The sequence below is a fragment of the Hyperoodon ampullatus genome, assembly GCF_949752795.1.
Source record: "Hyperoodon ampullatus genome assembly, chromosome: 5".
Lineage (NCBI taxonomy): Eukaryota > Metazoa > Chordata > Mammalia > Artiodactyla > Ziphiidae > Hyperoodon > Hyperoodon ampullatus.
The window spans coordinates 141,869,706-141,890,094 of record NC_136918.1 but is presented as its reverse complement, the minus strand read 5'-3'; the positions used below and the strand labels follow the sequence as shown (position 1 = coordinate 141,890,094).

Sequence of the window (20,389 nt, the reverse complement as noted above, 5' to 3'; positions counted from 1 at the left end):
TGGATGGGTTATATGTTTGGAATTACTCAAATTATCAGCAATTTTAATCAGGTTTTTTTTTTTTTTTGCACCATTCAGAGAGCAAAATTAGAATTGCCTATGTTTGCAGTCTACCATGTATTTGAGATAATTAAAAATTAGACCGTGAAACCATAGAGATCTTTACAGTAGCAGCAGGATTTGGAAGTTGCATTTCTCTCTAGTTAAATGAACTGGACTTTTATGACAGTAAATACGAAAGCTAGATCCAGCTGCACATTTTATTAAAACTGCTGCCCTTTCCTGGTCACCTCTGCTTATCTGGCAACCTTCTGGAATAGTCACCCCTGGCCATAATCTTATTAGCAACCGGCAAGAAAATAACTAAAAATAATGGGCTGCGGAAATGATTATTTAAACCTCGAAGAAATGCATCCCGATGACTGTGCGTGGTTGTGAGGTGCCTGCGCTCTCTCCGGTCCTGCCTCCAGTTCGGTTCCACTTCTCGGCTGCTGCTTTAAGACTGCAGAGCGCCCCAGCGGCCAGAGGCAGGGGAGGGGGTCCCCGCTCGCCTCCGCTCCGCTCGCTCCTCGCCCGCCCGCCCGCCCGCCCGCCTCCCAGCCAGGGAAGGTTAGCGAGGGATCAATGTGATTCGGGCCGCAGGAGAGGAAAGATGAGCCTGCCCGCCCGCCTGCTGCCTGGATGCGGAGGCTGAGGGCCGACGCACGGGAGGCCGCTTGCTGCGCAGTCGGGGCGCCGGGCGCCCGGGATGAGCTCACGCCCGCGTCTGCGGCTCCGTCCACCTGCCGACCTGCCGGCGGCCCCCTGAGCTGACGGCGCACCTGGGCTGCAGCCCCGCCGGCCCGCTCTGGCCGTAGCGTTGGGCGCGGCGCCCGGGAGCAGGTGTGCAGGAGCGCGGCGCGCGGCGAGCGCAGCCCTCGCCCCGGAGCCCGGCCGCGCCGCGTGCCCGGGCGGCTCGGCGGCAGCGGCGGCGGCGGCGGCGGGCGGGCGGCGGCCCCCGGGCGGGTGGCGAGCGAGCGGAGCCGGGCGGAGCGCGGGGGGCGAGGCCGGCGCGGCGCTCGCGGGAGGCCGGGGAGCAGCAGGGGCATGTGGATACTGGCTCTCTCCTTGTTCCAGAGCTTCGCGAATGGTGAGCCTTTCGGTTTGTGATGAATTTCATTTCTTGTATTGACCGGAGTGTGGGGGGACTGGATGCATGGGTGAAGTCTTTCCCTTTTCCTCCTGCATCTGGGTTGAAATTTGCAGGCTTTTATGTTTTAAAAATCTTATTTATATTTCTTCGGGGAGGAGAGGAGGCAGTGAAGAGAGGACGGGTGAAAAATTGCTCTGTAATCATTTAAAGGCGCTTACCTAGCAAAGTGACAGCTCCGAGCTAACTCCTGTACTAGATAGCTACCTCATTCAGAATAAACCGGGTTTGCTGAGAGGAAGAGAGGCAGAAAGATCGCCGGTTTGACACACCACAGACTGCAAGGGACATGACATTCCAAGTGCAGGCAGGTGGAGGGGTCCGTTAAAAGCGTCTGCCTTCAGATTCAGAGCTTTTTGAGCTTTTAAAACATGTGCTTTAATTCTGCTGCAGTTCATCTCCAGCAGCAAGAAAAGCCTTGAAGAAAGATCTGTCCTTCTACCACCAGCACCCCCCTTCTTGGTACTACAGAATCCCAACAGCCATTTATGTAAAAATATGCACTGTAGGCACTGATAAGCATTACATCATCTGAAATGTTGACAGATTCTTTAAAACACCTGTACACTTGTAAAAATGAAATCAGTGACTGTTGCAAATAGCATTCCTTTCCTCATGTCCGTCCAATATTATATCTTGAAATGCTTTCTTCCTGGGTATTTGAAAAGCTATTGCTCTTGACTGAGTCAGATCCAATTAGTAAGTGTGACTGCACCTTTGGTTGCCTGTCACCGCGTAAATATGAACTCGCATGTATGAATGGCTTCCTCTCATCTGGGAATGAGAGGAAATTGTCATCATTTGGCATTGCCTGGGAGTCGCTACAGCTTAAATTCCCATTTCAAATTTCGGAACACAAATCTGCATAAAATGTATGACTTGCTGACAGTTAAAATTAAACCATTAAGCAGAATCCCCTACCCAGGAGGGAGGGAGGGGGAGAGGGAGAAAGGAAGGAAATCTAGCCCTTATGAGAAAATACCAGAAGCCAAGGGGAGGCTGTAAGATTTTCCTGGAAGATGCACAGGGCAGCTCGGAGTGTTAGCTGCATAGAGGTGCATTTTCTTTGCCTACCAAGATAGTACTTAAAGAATCAACGCACCGACAGGCCAGAGGAAATGCATAAACTTTGTAAAATTAAAAAAAAAAAGATGACTAAGGAAAGGTAACACTGCAAGAAGGAAATCCTGAAATTAACATTAAAATGATACTTTGCTCTCTAATATAACCTAAAGCAAAGTGTTCAAAACTTTCATTTTGAGATTTCCTAGCAGGAAAGAATTGCAACAAGTTCTGACATGACACCCATCTTTCCCAGAGGGCACTATACCTCTTCTGCAGCCTCGCGGGAATTTACCTTGGGGGATAGATCTGCTTTAGCTAATGTGTGGTGAGGCATCAGGAAAGTCGGCCCTTTATGCTGCTCTGCTAATGTGAACTCAGAGAAAATGTAAAAATGCTCACATACGTGTTCCAGCGCCACAGAGCATTGACGGCCTGTCTCATCTGTCAGGGCGTACATCTCTGGGCTTCTCAGAAGGGCCTGGGTTATGGGATGAAACATAATTTCCACCCTATTGGGAAGTATGTATTTCAGGATGAGGAAAGAGGTTGTGCTTCTGATTGTCAGTCAATTGGTATCTGTTTTACAGTTTCATAGTTATATGTGACAGAAATAGGTCTGGTACGGTCTCTGAAACAGAGATGCTAAAATGTTTGACTATTTTTTTTTTGAATCAGTTTTACTAAAATAATCATGATAGAGTCATATATAGTGAGAAAATTGTATAAAACCTCAAATAATCTACTCTGTGGAAAATACGTGCAAAGGCTATGTATGTGCATTTATACTGAGTCCTAGAGCATTATCTTCTTATATCTTTTTCAGGACCCTTAAAATTGATTGATAACCACTACTATTGATACTATAATGAATACAGGTAGATTTCACAATATGAGATATAGACTGTACATGCAAATGAATATTTTACTTTGCTGTATTACATGTTCTGATCCTATCTACCAGAAGGATATGGAATCTCATGTAAAAATGGCCCTCTCCTTATATGATGAAGCATTAAAAAAAAAAAAAAAAAGGCCTGACTGTAGAGCTTTGGATTCTTTTCGTTTGTGAGGGGAACTGGCTTTAAAGAGTTTTCAAGGAACGATGTTCAGTGCATACTGTGAAAAGGATCATAAAATAGATAGTCATGTCAAAATAAAATAAGAGTCCAGTTTGGAATGATGCCTGTTCATAGGACCATATTTCAAAAATGTGAAATTAAATGGTTCTTACCTATCTGAATGAGACTTGAAGAAAATTGAGAGTTTTTTTTTCAATAATGTCATATTTTGGTCTACCTTAATTTTGAAAAATTCCTGAATGTGTGTGATAAAAAATCTATGAATTCTAATAGCTAAACTGACTACTGCTAGGCCTGAAACATCAAAACGTCTGACATGATAACAAAAATATAATTGTAAAAGATTATGCAGTTTGATATTTTGGGGTACTCATAAAATAAGAAGCCCACAATGTATCTGCATTTTAACAGTAGGCAACAGCGTTTTTCCTACTGATGTAATGGGATGTGCATTTATTTCATAATGAAAGCATGGTTGCTGGACAGGCTGCAGACAGTATTCAGGGTAAAACATAGAAGTCAGAGAACAGTCCCTTCATGGGCTAAATCCTTGAATGAATTACCTCACCTGATCAGGTGCAGTCATCATGTTTTAAAGCAGTCAACTTGTCCTGCAATGTTCTGGAAATACTCTCAGGGAGCTTCAGTTACTGTGCAAGGGAATGGGGGTCCCTATATGTGCAGATATGTCTCACAGCCAGCCTTTCCTTGGGATGGAAACACACTGCATTGTGTTTTATCACAATTTCTTTTGGCTTTAACTCTGATGAGAATACTCTAGTTTACAATTCTTGTTAAAAGCCTAGATGGACCTAATAAGCAGATTTATTCTATATAATACATTTCTGCTAGTATCCTTGACTTCTGTTGTTATGTACACATAGGTCCCTGACATCATCCTTTCCTGAGCCATGCAATTCTGGGCTTTGCCGCTTTGCCATTTTCAGGGAGCTTGTGGGGCTTAGAGAGGGTGGGTGTTGGGAGAGAGAAGGGTGCTCGTCAAAAAGAAAGTGGGCTGTGCAGCACCTTTCTGCATCCCCTGTCATCTCCACAGGGAATTATGTACCGCAAACTTATATTTTATTTAAATTTAGGAGCAGACATTTATGAGTGCAAATGCAGCTTCAGAGTTTTAAGGTGATTTTTATTTAATTTATGTAAATATGTGGAAGTCAAAAAAATGTTATCAGGTGAATAATTCCAGGGCTTGCTCCCCACTTCTCTCTCTCCTATTTTTATTAAGGAGATTTAAATTCCACCCCAGAATTATAGGGTTCATAAAAATTTTCTAGGTCTCTTAAGCTTGGGTGCCCCTACAAGATGCCCTGTGTAGGAAAACAAAATGCCATGCAGACCTTTATTAAATGCCAGCCGATCCTTCTCCACTTCTTACTCTCTCCTGAATGCCACTTTGGTGTGACCGCAGTTTGTTGCTGTGAACCAGTGACTCACTGGGCAGAACTGGTCCAATACAGCACGCTGATAGGGGGAAATAATTGTGACCAAGAAAAAAAAAAAAAGCCAATCTAAATCCCTAATTCCTGGACCTCCATGTAGCTGTCAAAGTGTTTTATCACTGATGTGTCTGGGATGAGATGCAGTGAGTATTTCATAAAGAGACTCAATGCAATGGGCATTGAAACTCCATGTAAAAGAGAGAGAAAAAACCAGGGAAGGTCATTTTATAAAGACCTAAGAACACTGCAGGAGACTGGAAATTTATGTTTGCAAAATAAAACGATGGATTTCTCAGTGGATGCATTTACAAAACTATGGCATCCAAATTTCACAAAATTAGCCGAATCCTACGGCTGAGATTATGAATGCGCCTCATAAGTAATTAACAGGCAGTGGAAATAATACAGTTAGCATTAGGTAGGGTAGAGCAGTCGGCAGAGCTTCCAGAGGCGAGCACTCCCGCGTTCTGGGTCCCCTGGGTGTTTGGCGGGGCGGCCGGAGGCCCCGGGCGTTCGCAGGAGGGCGCTGTGCCTGGGCATTTCCTTGGCGCTGCACTGCCGCGCACGCTGGCTCCCGGCACCAGCTCCATCGGCGGCCTGGGAGATGGTGAGGCGGTGCTATACCTTCATGTCAGTTGTGTCCCTGCCACAGGACACTAGTGGGCGGCAAACCTCACAAGACGGGTGCAGCCAGCCTTCACGGGCAGACGAAGTCGCCGCCTCCGAGCAGCGGTACTCTGCGCGGCGCGGCGGCCGGAGGCTCTCCTCCCCGCGGCTTCTCAAGTTTGCCGGGCCCAGCCTCCCGGGTCCCGGAGTTCAGCCCAACAGGAGCCACGAATGCAAAGGCTACGGCCGGCGAGGCAGGGTCCGCCGTCTTTGTGTCCAGTTTTCCCCAGGAGGCCGGTGCTCCCAGCAATCTGTTGCAATCTCGAAGGTGCAGAGAAAGGGAAAGGCGGTGTCCGGGGCTGGTGGGCCCGCGGACCGCCCGTTTGCATCCCGCCTTCCCTTCCCACTGGCTGGGGAGCCCGGCCCCGCGGGCGCCTCCTCTCGGCGGAGGTGGCTGCTCGGAAGCAGCCCCGCGCCTGATTGGCTGACCTTCCAATGTCATTGCGGGAGGCCCAGCCCGCTTCGCCGCCGCTGCTGGGGACGGAGGTGAGGCTCCGCGCCGCTCCTCTGCGCTCCCCCGGCCATCCCCGCGGCCCAGGACCTCCTCCTGCGCCCCCAGACAAACCGAGCAGCACCTGTTCGCCTGGGCCAGGTGTTCATCCTTCACATGCCACCGAGCCGGGCACAGAAATTCTCATTTTAAATTCTCATCTTCTCCCGCCCCTCCCCCCATATTTATTACTTTTTTTTCTTTCCTGTTTTGAAAATATGAAAACACTCAAAGTTGCATTTCCCTTGTTGGATTTATGGGTTAAGATGAGGCAGGGGGAATGGAAGGTTCCAGCAGCCCGACTTGTACACACTGTGCACTTCTGAATTCCTCGGCCGGTGGCACACCGTCCACCCAGGCGGCAGGAGGTCAGGCGCGGATAACCAGTTTTGGGTACAGAGGTTAGACAGCTTCTGATCGGGATGTTTGGAAAGACTGGGTTCAGAGACCTGCTCGCCCCAGATTAGATTCCTGCATGATCTGCTTTCCTAACACCTTGGCCGTTTCCTTGACAGCGTCTAGAGTAATCTGTGACTCTGTTTATTTGGTGCCTGTTTGGCTAGTGACTGCCTCCCTTACTGGATGGCAAGGTCCGAAGGTGAGGCTCCTGCCGTGCCGGGGTGTGTCCTTCACACAGAGCAAAGCGCGTGCAGGGCAGGTGGAAACAGATGTTCTCTGACGGACGGAAAGGACAGGATGATGGGCAGAGCCTTCTCCCCTCCTTCGCGTCCTCCTCTCTCCCATCTGCCCCTGGCTCCTGCCTCTCTCTTATCCTTCCTTGCCGGGTTAGCTTCTTGTCTGCCCCATCTCTGACTCTACTGTATAAACCATTGCGAGAAAAGCACGTAAGCAGCAGTGTGCATTCCTTGGCCGCTGCCATCTTGTCTGATGCACTGACTCCATGGCTGTGGAAATGCTCACTTTCTAGAAATGCTTCTGGGGGCATTTTCTTCTCTTTTCCAAAATGGATTCACATTTGTAATATGTGATGGGACTTCATCACAGTTACATAACGATGCTATAATTGCTTTAGGTGTTCTTTGTGACTTGGATTGGGTCAAATGTCACAGGAAATAAGTTAATAAATGCATTGGACCCCTTGTTCTCAAGTGTACGCTGCTAACTGGCACGATTTGAAAATCCTATACAAGGTGTAACACCCTGTCGTGTTCTGAAAGCCAGTCAGAAACATCACACCAACACATAAGTTTCCCTAGGGGTTCCTGGGAATTCATTTCTTCATCAAAGAGCCTCCAAGGATACCAAAACAAAGCTCAGTTCCTTAGCCCTTAATCATCTTTAAAAAATCACATTACTATTTTCTTAAGCATTCTGTTGATTTATGGGTGTCTGTCTCATCATTATCTTTTTTTTCTTCTTTTCCAGCAGAACCAATTGTAAAAGTTGGTTCCTTCATCAAAGTAACATGAAAGGAATATGTTTTACCATTAAAATTGTGATTTGTATCAAATATGAGAATCAAATTAGATGTCTTGGAGCTTACAGTGTTTATCATCGTTTGATTTTTGGAGATCTGTCTTTATTCTATATTGTCAATACTTATTATTTTTAAAAAATCATTCACTTGGGTTAATTTTTGGTCTTCAAGCCCCCTGGGTTATGGAAATACATATCACGGTGGAACAGAGAGGGATGCATGGAGCTGACCAGATAGATGATGAGATAAGAAGAAGGAAAGAGGCTACTACACGGAGAGACAGAATGACAGGGATTAATGAATCTCGCCTGCATCCCTATTTAAGTTATTTTTACGCAGAAGACAGTGAGTAAGATTTAAGAGTGAGCAAGCAGTCCTATTTATAGAAAGCCGTTTTTAAATGCAATGGCTGGGAAGCGAAAAAATTGAAAACGTGAGATCACCTCTATACGAAATGCTGGCTTCCCCTACCACCCCAGGACCATGGAGATTTTTTTTTTTTTTTTTTTTTGGAGGAGAATAAAAGCATAACAGCCCTTGAGGAAATATTGAGAAATCGCTTTGAACTCTGCAGAGTATTCTTGAAATGCTCTCAGGGCTTAAGTCCATGTCAGAGTTGGGGAGGTGAGGGTGCGGAGCCAGTATCTGTATTATTTGGAAACTGGGCTTCGGTAGGTGTGAACAGAGGAATGAAGTGAAGGGAGCGTGTTGAACTTGCAGGGCTGCCACAGATATTTACTTGACAATAAGCATTGTCTTTCCTGAAGATGCTCAGCAGCACGGAGTGGGAGGGTGAATCTGCATGCATGTTTAAAGTAGAGCAGTTACTAAGTGTTCCCATTTAGGATCTTGTGATTATTATAGGTTCCTCCATATTAATCAGTTATTAAATTTTGGAGATTTAAAAAATTGTGGCCTATACTCTTCTAATTGGCCAGTCCAGCTGGGATAGGCAGTGTCACCACAGGCTGCTTGATTGACGTAAATGTTCCTGGACAAAGAAAAACAAACACACTTGCTCTTAGGAACGAAATAGTCTTCTTTCCTAGGACTGCATTTATTCAGTGTAACATTTTGGTTTTACTGGCCCCAAGCACACCTTATTTTCTGTTAAGGGTAGAATCCTTGAATTTGTATGGAAATGCTGCTGGTGTACAGGCTGCACATCTGAACAAAAGCCAGACCAACCCCAAAGGATGATGCTGTGAAAAGCGTTTTCCTTTTATCTTGTGAAGAACCAGCTATGCAATGGGTTGTTTTGTAGCCAGTCTCCTTAGACTGTGGAACAGGCAGGTTTGATGAGGTGGTGGAAGGAGATTTGAACTAATGGATTGCAGATTTTGATTCATATGAGCCTTGCCTCTTTTAGTATGAAAATGATGAACCAGGAAGCAGTTTGAAGCTTGGCTTTACACAAAACTTAAGCCATTCTTCTTCTTGTCCACTGTGCATAAATACTAAACACAGTGAAGTCAGTTTATGGTTCTTTCTAGATGCCTGAATCTCAAATTATTGGATGCTTCTGCAAAATGACAGTGGCAATAACACTCCCAGTGAAGACTCTGATGACTTCAGGGTCCCCTGGTGCCTTCTGTACCCTCATGGGACTGAGTGATGGCTATGTTAAGTTGGGGTTAGAACCAGCATGAATGGGTCCATTGGATGCTGACCGAGGTGGCCTGTGTCACACCCTGCGGAGCCATGTCATTGGAAATGGCTGATGGCAGTGGACACTCTTACCATTGATTCCTTTTCCTAATATTGAACAAAGCATTGATTTTTCTCACAAGACCTGCTTTTTCACTCATCGCATGGACTTCAGGACAGTGGGAGAATTTTTACAATTATATTGTTACAGAAAGGCAAAGCATGAAGATAATTAGAACCACTGCAAGTTGCTGTGTTTTTAAATTTTACTCTTTTTTTTTTTCCTTTATGTAAAGACCTGAGCTCTACTGTGGAAGCTTTTGAGTAAACATACTTTCTCATCAGAGAAACTTGAGATTCATTTCTTCTCTCCACAGTAGCCCCACTGTGGCGTAATTTGATCTTGAGTTCCCATAAGACACCAAAAACCCCAAGTCCCAGTCTGCTTAATTACAGTGTTTGTTTCTTGATATTGGCTGTAGAGCATTCTTAATAACCGATTTGTAGCTGCCAGGGTAGAAATAACAGTGCTTTGTAATATCACGTGTGAGACTTCAGGGATGAGCTGAAGACCTCAACAGCCACAACGTACTTTACTAGTCAAACGAGCAACTGCACACTCTAGAGAGGGTGCAGTGGTGATTTTTATCACCCCTCCTGGAACTTGTCACGGCCAGTTCCTGCAAAGGGTAGCCATTTGTCTGTTTCATTGGCCAGTGAAAGGAAATGTGTAAAACGTATGAAAGGCCCTCCAAGGTACAGAATTCTTCTTTCATAAATTATTCAGGCTGGTAAAGCCAAGGTTAGCAGGGGTCTGTCTGGTGCCTTGACATGATAGCAGAAAGTGAATGGATGGTTAATTACCAGACGTGTACATGCATATTACGACTCACCAAAATCAATAGCTATTAAACCTTTGGTGGCTACTGTTTTACTGTAGGCTTGATGGATATTTATATGTAGAAACGTGGGTAGAAGAATTTTGACCTAGATGTGATCTTGGTATTTGTTTTGGGTAATGACTTTGATCAGTGGTCAGTTCATCTATGTCTTAGGAGATCTCATATCACCAGGCACAACCCCCCCTGATTTGTAGTCGCAAGAGACCCCTTGGTCTTCCCCCACCCCCATGGCTCCATAGCCCCATCACCCCGTCGCTGGGGCTGGGAACGTGAGAATACACTGTAGGCCTTTGTGGTATCAGATGCTTGGAAGCCATGGAAGTTAAGGTTTATGGGAAGACCAAGCATGGGCAGGGAGGAAGGAGCCACCCCGTGTCAGGACAGCAGGAGTGTGAGCGGGAGGAGGGAGGGTGCATGCTGACTGGAGGCCAGTCTGTTGATGCCTCGAACCGTGTTCCATTTTACCGTGCCTCTGTCGGGACCTTGGTCCAGTTAAGGATCAGGGCCACTGGTTCTTAAAGCCCAGGTGGGCCGGGTCAGGGAGGAAGAAGTTGGGTGTTTCCTGGAAGGCTTTTCCCATGAGCCTCTCACAGGAGATTCGGTGCTGGCATTGTATTGGGAATGGGCTGTAGTTTGCAAAGCTCCTGAGGTCTAATTCTGATATGTACCTTTGCCGTCTTTTCCCTCCCCCATGGGTCCTTCAGCTTGACTGTGCGTACGGCTCGTGTGATCTTTTATATTGTTTGTTTTATAGTTTCCCAGCTCTGACCACCAGAGGGTCTGGTTCTGCAGCTCTGGGGTATGCATGGCTGAAGTATCTGTATTATTATTCTGATCCAGGTGGCATAATCCAGCTCTGGATAGAACAAACTTGGAAAGAGGCTGCCCAGCCTCTGGCTGAGGTAGAGGGTCAGACGGTAGCTAGAACGTCAACCCCGTAAAGCTTCATGTAGACGCCGGTGTGCTGTTGGGGAGCTCTATATTGAGTAGTGATTTATTGAGAGGGTATATATATATATATATATATATATATATATATATATATGCAGGGCTAGGGCTTCATTGACTACCACAAGGATTTGGGCAGATTTGGGGAACATTGGTGGCAGGGGCTGGTAACAGGGAAGACCCTGAGTAGAGGGGGCTGCGATCCCAATCAGGGACTTCTAATTTGGATGCTAGTACGTTGAGAATCATCTGTATATATATCTGTACAAATATCTATGCTTATTTGTATCCAAATGTATATAGGTGTGTGTATATACACATACATACACATACGTAATTTTTTCTTATTGTTTTAGCATATTTGATATCCAGGTTTGTTGCTAGCACGTGCTTTGCTGTTGGACTTGGTCCTATTGTGTTTTCTCAAATCGACCCCTTCTTTGCTAGCAGCTGGAGTCCTGGCAGAGAAGCCCTCTGAACCTTCATGTAACCACATTCCTCCCAGGAAGAGATCAATAGTGGGAAACTCTCTGGGTTATTATATTGGAAAAGCGTAAGAGAGGCACTAGAGCAGAATAGACAGGCCAGGGATACAGGTCTGTTTGCAGCTTGAGGTTTTGCCTGGATGCCAACCTGGGAACATTACACACGTCTTCTTTCCAATATCAGTGCACAAGTTCCTTCCAAAGCCAGGTGTAAGGGGCTTGGGGATTGTTTGCCCTTTGGGGTTTTCTTGGCCTCTGCGCCTTTCTTTTAGGTAAATGACCCCAGGTGGACTGTATTTATCATACGAAGTACTGTCGTTAATGCTAGGTTGTCATAAAAAGAGAAAAGGGCATATAAGGACATATATGCATTTTAGGCCTTGTCATATGTATGATAAAATTGAGGACAGTTATTAATGGCGGAATAATCTTTTCAAAACACCACGTCCTTGATTTTTTGAACTAAAATAGACGCGAACGTGTGCTGGAGAGAGGCCTAAATTCAGAACCTTAAAAATAACTTTTTGTGTCCTGAGATCCTATTTTAGATAATATTAAAAATAACTTTCCCTCCTAGGCATTTGAAACAAGTTGGATGTTATAATCCTTGGGCGATTTTATTGTGATTCACTGTAGAAATTATTCTTTCAGAGCGGCTGTTTTGATTTTTAGCTTTAGAAGAATAATGGCATGAAAGACGTTGTGGGCTGACAAAATGTAATTTCTGCTTGCTCATAAGTCCTTGAATTAGGGTAGACGCTGTTTCTGTGCAGCAAAGGGCCCCTGTACCTCTGTTCCTTTAGAAAGCGGGGAGGGCTTTGTGTTCAGAAGTCATAAGCTCTGCCAAAGGGGGTTTGTAGAAGAAGATATGCGTTTAAAATAGCTCACAGTTCCTCTCCGATTTGGAGTTCTCACGGCCTCTGCCACTTGGCCAGACTACTTACTCTCTCTTAAATTTTGCAGCAGACGAGGGCAGCCTCTTTCCATATGTCCTCCATGGGAAGGTCATAAGTATTTCCGCCAGCAAGTTTAATACCCTTTGAGAGATCTGAGTAATTGTAAATGGTTAAATACTCTCCTTAGAAAAATAGAAATGAGAGATTGTGTGACTCAGATTTATTATTGGAACAAATCACCTTAACCCATAGAAACTATTGATTGCATACTTTAGTAAGTGTTGAGTGCTTTTCCCTTAGGTTTCCATCTTTCCATAAAAATGGATGTTACCAGGTACCGTCCGACCAATGTCCAAGGCAGTTTAAGGCAATGCGATGAATCTGTTGGTAGTGGAGATGCACTTGCGAGAAACGGAGGGGATTTCTGTATTTATTCACTTGTCATCATTTACACCTTCCTCTCTCCCTCCGTAGCAACTGGGAGCAAATATCAGGGCTTCCATGCCTACGATGAGAGTGTAGGAAGAAAGTGATATTTCCCTGGGGTCTGGAGGCCTTCTATGCCTCTATTAATTTCCTAAGTCACCGGTGGTTTGCCCTGATGTGGGCAGGTGGAGGGACACTGCCGTGATTCCCCAGCTGCTCAGGACACACTGAAGTCTGGAAGCAAGGGATGGTGTTCTTTCCGCCTGTGGGTGTCCACCTCAGGGGTTGCCTATTGGAAGTCAGCTGTGCCTTTCTAGAAATCTCTGAATGGGGAGAGGCTGGTATTTATAATTATTTTTTTCCAAATTGCACAAGCATAGGTGTTATGCGTTATTATAAAGCTCTAAACAAAGACATCAGATATAAAGTAAACTCCATGGAATTCCATGGAGTTATTATTATAGGCTCATTATTTTTGGCAGATGGGAATAAAAGCCTCCTTCCCTCCTCTTATGATTTGATCATTTTTAGTGCTCCTGACAAATTGAGTTCTTCAGTTAAAACAGGGTTCTAACCAGGGCAGTTCCACTCCCTCGGGGATACTGGGCAGTATCATCTGGAAACATTTTGTTATCACAGTTCTGGGGAGAAGGGGCTGCCCCTGGCCTCACTGGTGGGTGGAGCCCCGGGATGCTGCTCAGCATCCTGCCATGCACAGGACAGCCCCCGACAACACATAAGTATCTGTCCCAAAATGTCGATAGTGCTGAGGTTGAGAAACACTAAGTCACATAGTTTAGAGCCACGCTGCTGCGATGTAAGATTGGTTTTGTGCTTTTCTGTGGATGCTGGAGAGAAAGCAAGATGCTTCTTCCGAATCTCAGTTGTAACTCCTTTGACTGCAAAAACCAGAGCTGGTGATGCTTGTTAGTGTTTAAGCTTTATTTATTGTTTTTTTCCATGAACAGAAAGAAAAAAATCCCCAATCTGTGTGTCTTCTTTTTCATAAGTCACTAAGAACACAGATATCGAGGTGTTCCTGGGTTCCTCCAGCCATTTTCCCCTCAAATGATTATGCTAATTAGTGTTTGATCAGATGGTTAAATTATACTTCGATTACTCCTGTGTGCTAACCGCTCGGAATGCATTTTCTTTCTCCTGGTTACTTTGTGCCCGAGTGCCCTATGCTGCAGGCCGACAGAGGCCTGCTCAGCCTGAAGATGCTGATTTCTGTTTTTAAGGCAGTGCAAATCCTCTTTGTTGCCTGGTAAAGGTAGAGGGGACATTGTGTCACTTGCTTTCCCAGGCAAAGGCTGGACGGCAGAGGCCTCTGGGAAATGGAAACCCTGGTTAGAAAGCACCCGTTATTTGAAGATATTAGATGCAGAGAAACTCGGAGGAGGAAGCTGTGTGGCTGCAAAGGGCACCAGCCTTTTTCTCCGGGGAGACTTCCCTGTTTGCATTTCTCTCTCTTTTCCATGTGTCCTGTGAACACAAGCCTCTTGTGTCTGTGGTAGTCCTGGAGGGGTGTCTCTGCATTTATTTCAAGTGTGTATGTCCTTAAAAAAGGAGTCCACCATTTTGTGTTTGTTTGCCTTGTGTTTCAACAACACGGCTTAGGGTGGTGGTGTTCATCCCTGAGTTCACGTAGTGAGATTGTTTTCCCAAGAGGAGTACTTTAGTTTGGGTGACTCTGAGGTTTGTTGAGTTAAATGCTTATGAAATGCTTTCTGATACAAGAAAATTTCAAATGTGTGGGAAAGAACGTGAGTGAAAAATATGGATGGCAGTGTTGTTATTAATGGATTTCTACCCTACGGTAAAAGGTTACCATGGCTCATTTTTGTGGTTCAGTGAGCTTAGCAATGATTGGATTTTTCTTTATACCCTTCACTTCTTTTGCCCTTTACATTAATATAATGGGATAGTCTGGTTACCGGAAATGTGAGTATTTAGGCTATGTATAGTTGTTTTTTTCCTATCAAAATGTGCATGTGTTTTGATCTCGCTGGAACTTATGGCATCTTTCGCTTAAGAACGGGCCAGAAGATGATACTATATATCACTGGTCCCCCATACCTCCCCCTAAGAACTGCTGGGCCATAAGAATTAATTAATATAGGGAGTAAATACCTGCTTAAATTTTCACATCCCCCTACTCCAGAAATTGTGCAGTGTCATTTGAGAGAATAGAATCTCTTGGTCTTCTTTGAAGAAAGAAATTCTGCTTGTAATTCTTCCCATAAAAAACGGGTTAGAGGGGCTTCCCTGGTGGCGCAGTGGTTGAGAGTCTGCCTGCCGATGCAGGGGACCCGGGTTCGTGCCCCGGTACAGGAAGATCCCACATGCCGCGGAGCGGCTGGGCCTGTGAGCCATGGCCGCTGAGCCTGCGCGTCCAGAGCCTGTGCCCCGCAACGGGAGAGGCCGCAACAGCGAGAGGCCTGCGTACTGGAAAAAAAAAAAAAAAAAAAAAGGATTAGAGTAAAAGGAAATTTACACATATTGAGCATCTAAAGTGTGCAGGCACTTGGCTTATTATGTTATATGCAGCAGTTACGTTTATTAGTAATAATAGTGACACTATGTCAATAATAATAGCTGACATTATTTATTGCTAGATACGAGGTACTGCTTTAAGTGTCCATGGTATTTCCTATAATGCTTGAAGCTTTGTAGGAAGGTAGGTATTGTTATCACCATCGTAAATAAGGTGGGATTAAGTGAGTGCTATGGATCTGACAGCTGTTAAGAGGCAGGATGAGGCCTAAGTCCATGTCTGTTTACAAATCCATACCGATATATGGCCTGCGTTCATCCTCAAACAGTTGAATGAATAAGTAGTTTTTTGTTTTTTTGGGCGGTACGCGGGCCTCTCGCTGTTGTGGCCTCTCCCGTTGCGGAGCACAGGTTCCGGACGCGCAGGCTCAGCCACCATGGCTCACGGGCCCAGCTGCTCCACGGCATGTGGGATCCTCCCGGACCGGGGCACGAACCCGTGTCCTCTGCATCGGCAGGCGGACTCTCAACCACTGCGCCACCAGGGAAGCCCGAATAAGTAGTTTTAATCTCAGTTTTACAGAATTTGAGACCAGGGTTTGGAGATGCTGATCATCAGCCTGAGGTCAATGGGACCCGTGATTTGATCGCAGCATTTTGAGCCCATGTGGTCTCAAGTCACAGGTTTGTTTACTGCACATCATTAGCATCCTCAAATCTTCCAAACAAAGGCACATTTATTCACTTGAGTTTTTTAAACTTTGAAAATAATGACATTAAATTTGCTTTAAAGTTGAGCAATAAAGAGTTGTTTTGAGAAAGCGGAATGTCAGCTTTTAAGAATCAGTGTGTAAACAGGGAAAACTCATTTACTTTTCCTTGTCGACCCCCATTCACTTATTTGAGTTAAGTAAGTAGGAGACAGGTTAATTAACTTTTATCCACTTCAGTGGTGGAACTATTTCCTGGTATTATGTTCTATTGTTGGTGTGTTTAAGAGTGAAATTGGAGGAGGATAACATTTATATTACATTCCTATTACATGGTGGGGTCTTCCCCAACCCCCAAGTTTAAATTGTGTGTCTGTCTTTAAGTACATTACATTTCTTTTTTTTTTGAATTTTATTTTATTTTATTTTTATGCAGCAGGTTCTTATTACTTATCTATTTTATACATATTAGTGTATATATGTCAATCCCAATCTCCCAATTCATCCCACCACCACCACCCCACCCCCGCTTTTCCCCCTTGGTGTCCATATGTTTGTTCTCTATGTCTGTGTCTCTATTTCTGCCTTGCAAACCGGTTCATCTGTACCATTTTTCTAGATTACACATATATGCATTAATAAACGATATTTGTTTTTCTCTTTCTGACTTACTTCACTCTGTATGACAGTCTCCAGGTCCATCCACATCTCTACAAATGACCCAATTTCATTCCTTTTTATGGCTGAGTAATATTCCATTGTATATATGTACCACATCTTCTTTATCCATTCGTCTGTCGATGGGCATTTAGGTTGCTTCCATGACCTGGTTGTTGTTAACAGTGCTGTAATGAACATTTGGGTTCATGTGTCTTTTTGAATTATGGTTTTCTCTGGCTATATGCCCAGTAGTGGGATTGCTGGATCATATGGTAGTTCTATTTTTAGTTTTTTAAGGAACCTCCATACTGTTCTCCATAGTGGCTGTATCAATTTACATTCCCACCAACAGTGCAGGAGGGTTCCCTGCATTATATTTCATTTGTCCTCAACTGAACACGATTTTCTCAATGCCAAAATATAGAATAAAAAATGTTTTTGCAATTGGGAATTGGAGACTGAAATTAGATGTGAGTTCCGTATCAGTTGAGGCTCTTATGAAAAAGACACAAATCAGTTTTGTGCCTACACATCTGAATCTTGTCATTGCAGCTGAATTATTTCACTGAAGTATCCACGGGACACATATCTTGAAGAGTTTAGAAAATACTACTTAGACAGTCTTACATCTTGAGCTTGAATGGAAGTTCGTATGATAAGAGTAATACCTATGTGTGCATGCATGTGTGTGTGTGCGCATATGTACCATGTGGTGGTAACATTCTTATTGTTCTCTGACATTTAGGTAGTATGCAGACCACTTATGCACACATGACATATTTGTCTTCTATGGAGTGTAGGAAATTCCATTGTCCAGGTGTTATGAAACAGCTCTGTGAGCCCTCAGAGGTGGGATGGCCTAGGCTTCCCTTAGCTGGTGGTTGCAAGGTCATGGAGCTCTGTTTATTGTCTGGGTGACCTCCTTGCACTAAACACACTGCCTAGGGTTCATTAGTATGAGCTTCTAGCCGAGTCATGGCCTGGATCCCCCATTAGACCCCTATTTTGGAATTTTCCTGCAATCCTGTCCAATTAGCCATATCTTAAACTTTGGATTCTGGTCCCAAGGAGGGCCTGACTGAAGAGAGATTAAAAGATGTATGGCATCCTCTCTACTGGCTAAGTAAGTAACCTGAAGTTTATGGCTATGAAGATGCCTACAGAGTCACTTTTTTATGGAACGCTGAATGCATGTGACTATAATAACTGCTAATACTGATTGAGCTCTTAATATGTGCCAGGAACTGGGCTAAGTGCTTTATTGTATCATCTCATTTAATCCTCAAATGAGTCTTTGACATCCTTGTTCATATTATCCTCATTTTACACTTACACTTGGGGGAAATCAAGTCTTACAATGGTAAGGTAACTCTTCTAAAGTCGTAGATCCAGCTAGTGGTGAAGGCAGGCTGTGACCCTGGGCCATCTAGTTCCAGAACTTGGCTACCATGCGGTCCTCATCCACTGACAAGCTCCTGAGCACACACACTCTTTTTTTTTTTTAAGCTAATTTATTAACTTATTTACTTATGGCTGAGTTGGGTCTTTGTTGCTGTGCGTGGGCTTTCTCTAGCTGCGGTGAGCAGGGGCTACTCTTCGTTGTGGTGCACGGCCTTCTCATTGTGGTGGCTTCTCTTGTTGTGGAGCACGGGCTCTAGAGTGCAGGCTTGAGCAGTTGTGGCTCGCAGACTCCAGAGCTCAGGCTCAGTAGTTGTGGTGCCCAGGCTTAGTTGCTCCGCAGCATGTGGGATCTTCCCGGACCAGGGCTCGAACCCGTGTCCCCTGCGTTGGCAGGCGGATTCTTAACCACTGTGCCACCAGGGAAACCTGCTCTTTTAAGTGGCAGTAGTTGTCTGGGGAGCTGGAAATATGAGTTATGCCAGAAAGTGGGAATGGGCCAGAGAGCAAACAATGCTTTCATCAGGTTTTTTGAAGGAAGATGCTGGAAGAATGTGGCAGTGCAAGCACAGTTTTGGAAGTGTCAGGGTCGGTTTGTTTTAATCACCACATTTCTAGAATCTCGTTCCTGAGACTGGATGCTCAGCCACCAAAATGTCACCAAGCACCTGCCGCCCGCCCCATGTTGCAAAGCACTGATTACCTTCTCTTCCCAAGGCGCAGCATGTGTCCTGTGTCCTGTGTCTACTTCCATTGCTGTCTGGACTAAAAATTAAACCTTCCAAATCCCAGTGGACAATGCAAGGTGGCTACACTCTGTAGTGATCTCGGAACCTGTCTGTGCCTCAGCGGACGGCTGGCATTGCTGTGTGTCTTCGCTCCAGCAAGCTTCCGCTCTGACCCATTTCACACAGGTGCGCATGTCTGCCCCAGATTCCCCTTGTGTCAGAGACTTTAGACTTTAGGAGCCACCTGATAAAACCCAAGCCAGCCTATATACTGCCTCATCGGAGCAAGGGAGCTGGACTGCAGAAACGACACACTGCCCTTCTGATCGGTCTCATTTTATTTTATTTATTTATTTATTTATTTAAACCATTCATTGTATAGTTTATTGTAGAATGTCTATCTTACTTGATATAATGCCTGTCTTATTTCCCTTCAAAACCTGACCTATTATACATGCATCAACTGAGTGAATCCATTGAATCAAGCAAATGATGAATCAAAAATTACAAAGTCTAATACCCCAAGTCCCACCACTACTTGCTTTCTTTGCTCCATTTTACAATTCAGAAATACCCTGTCCCTTGGCCTCATTTTAAGTTGTGACCACAGACCCCAAGTGAGCCCTTAGCTCTGCCCTCAGTCCCTCGTGACTGCTCTGTTGCTTCCTGTTCCTGTGGGAAGAGGATTTCACACCTCCTTCCTCCCAAAACCTCAAACTCCCATTCCCTTTCCAGACTCTCAGTCAATGACCTCATTTCTCTTAGCAAGATATCAGAAGACTCAAGTAAACTACGGGAATATCTCTTTCCCTCCCCACACACTCAGTTTATCAGCCTGCTTATGTCTATACCTGTTTTGATGGCTCCCTTTTTACCCCACTGGTGAGGGAGGGATTCAGTTATGGGGATGACTGAACACCAGTTCCTGGACAGGTGAAAATGACAGCAGTGTTTTAGTCATGTATGCTCACAGCCCAGGTGAGGAGGACACCCATGCTCTGCAGGGCCACACGGGGGTTGCATTTGGGAACGGAGTGAATAACGAGGGGCTGGGGGAGGAGCTTTGTATTATCACTAGGGGGAGGTGCCCCCTGCTTCCTGCAGGAGGATGAGATTGGGTCGTTTGAATAGTTCCACAGGCTAGCAGGAAACTAATACCTGATACGTAGGAAAAAGCAGACACTGTGCCTGGTCCCTTGAGAAGGAGGGTCGTTTAGAGGGGACTTTTGGGGGAGCAGAGGGAGAGAGGGGAGCTAGTGGATAAGCCATTTGAGGCCCTTCCCATTGTGCCAGATGTCGAGACAACACTTAACATTGAACCTTCATTTCAGGTGCTACACCACAATCCCTGTATGCACTGCCTTCCCTCCCCTGGCAGTGGGAGCATTGGCCTGTCTGCGTAGAAGGCAGAGACCTCCACCCATGTCCAGAATCCCATCACGTCCCAGCCATGTGAGGACTTTGCCTTCACATTTACGATCTCATCCTCCAGTATCTCCCCGTTTTCCTCTCTTCTGGGTGACACACCAGCAGCAGACGATCTCTCCCGTAAACATACTGACATAGAAAAAACCCCAGTCTTGTCACCATTTCCTTTACCTCCCTCACTCTCTTACACTCTTTGTAGCAAAATCACTGGAAAGAGCTGCATATACTAGTGTTTCTCAAGTTAGCTGAGGTGTGGGATGCGTTTTTCAGTTTCCAGTCAG

The 20,389-nt window shown here is 45.1% G+C and overlaps 1 protein-coding gene across 2 annotated transcripts in view; it reads left to right on the top strand.

The window, feature by feature from the left end:
- Positions 1-1,086: 1,086 nt before the first annotated feature.
- The window catches only part of DSCAM (DS cell adhesion molecule), a gene marked incomplete at both ends in the record, with an annotated part of 733,341 nt that continues 714,038 nt past the window's right edge, over positions 1,087-20,389 (top strand). For both annotated transcript variants that reach the window (XM_079704973.1, XM_079704974.1), the window contains one exon: positions 1,087-1,129. In XM_079704973.1, the coding sequence (XP_079561099.1) occupies positions 1,087-1,129 (43 nt within the window). The remainder of the gene's footprint in view (positions 1,130-20,389) is intronic.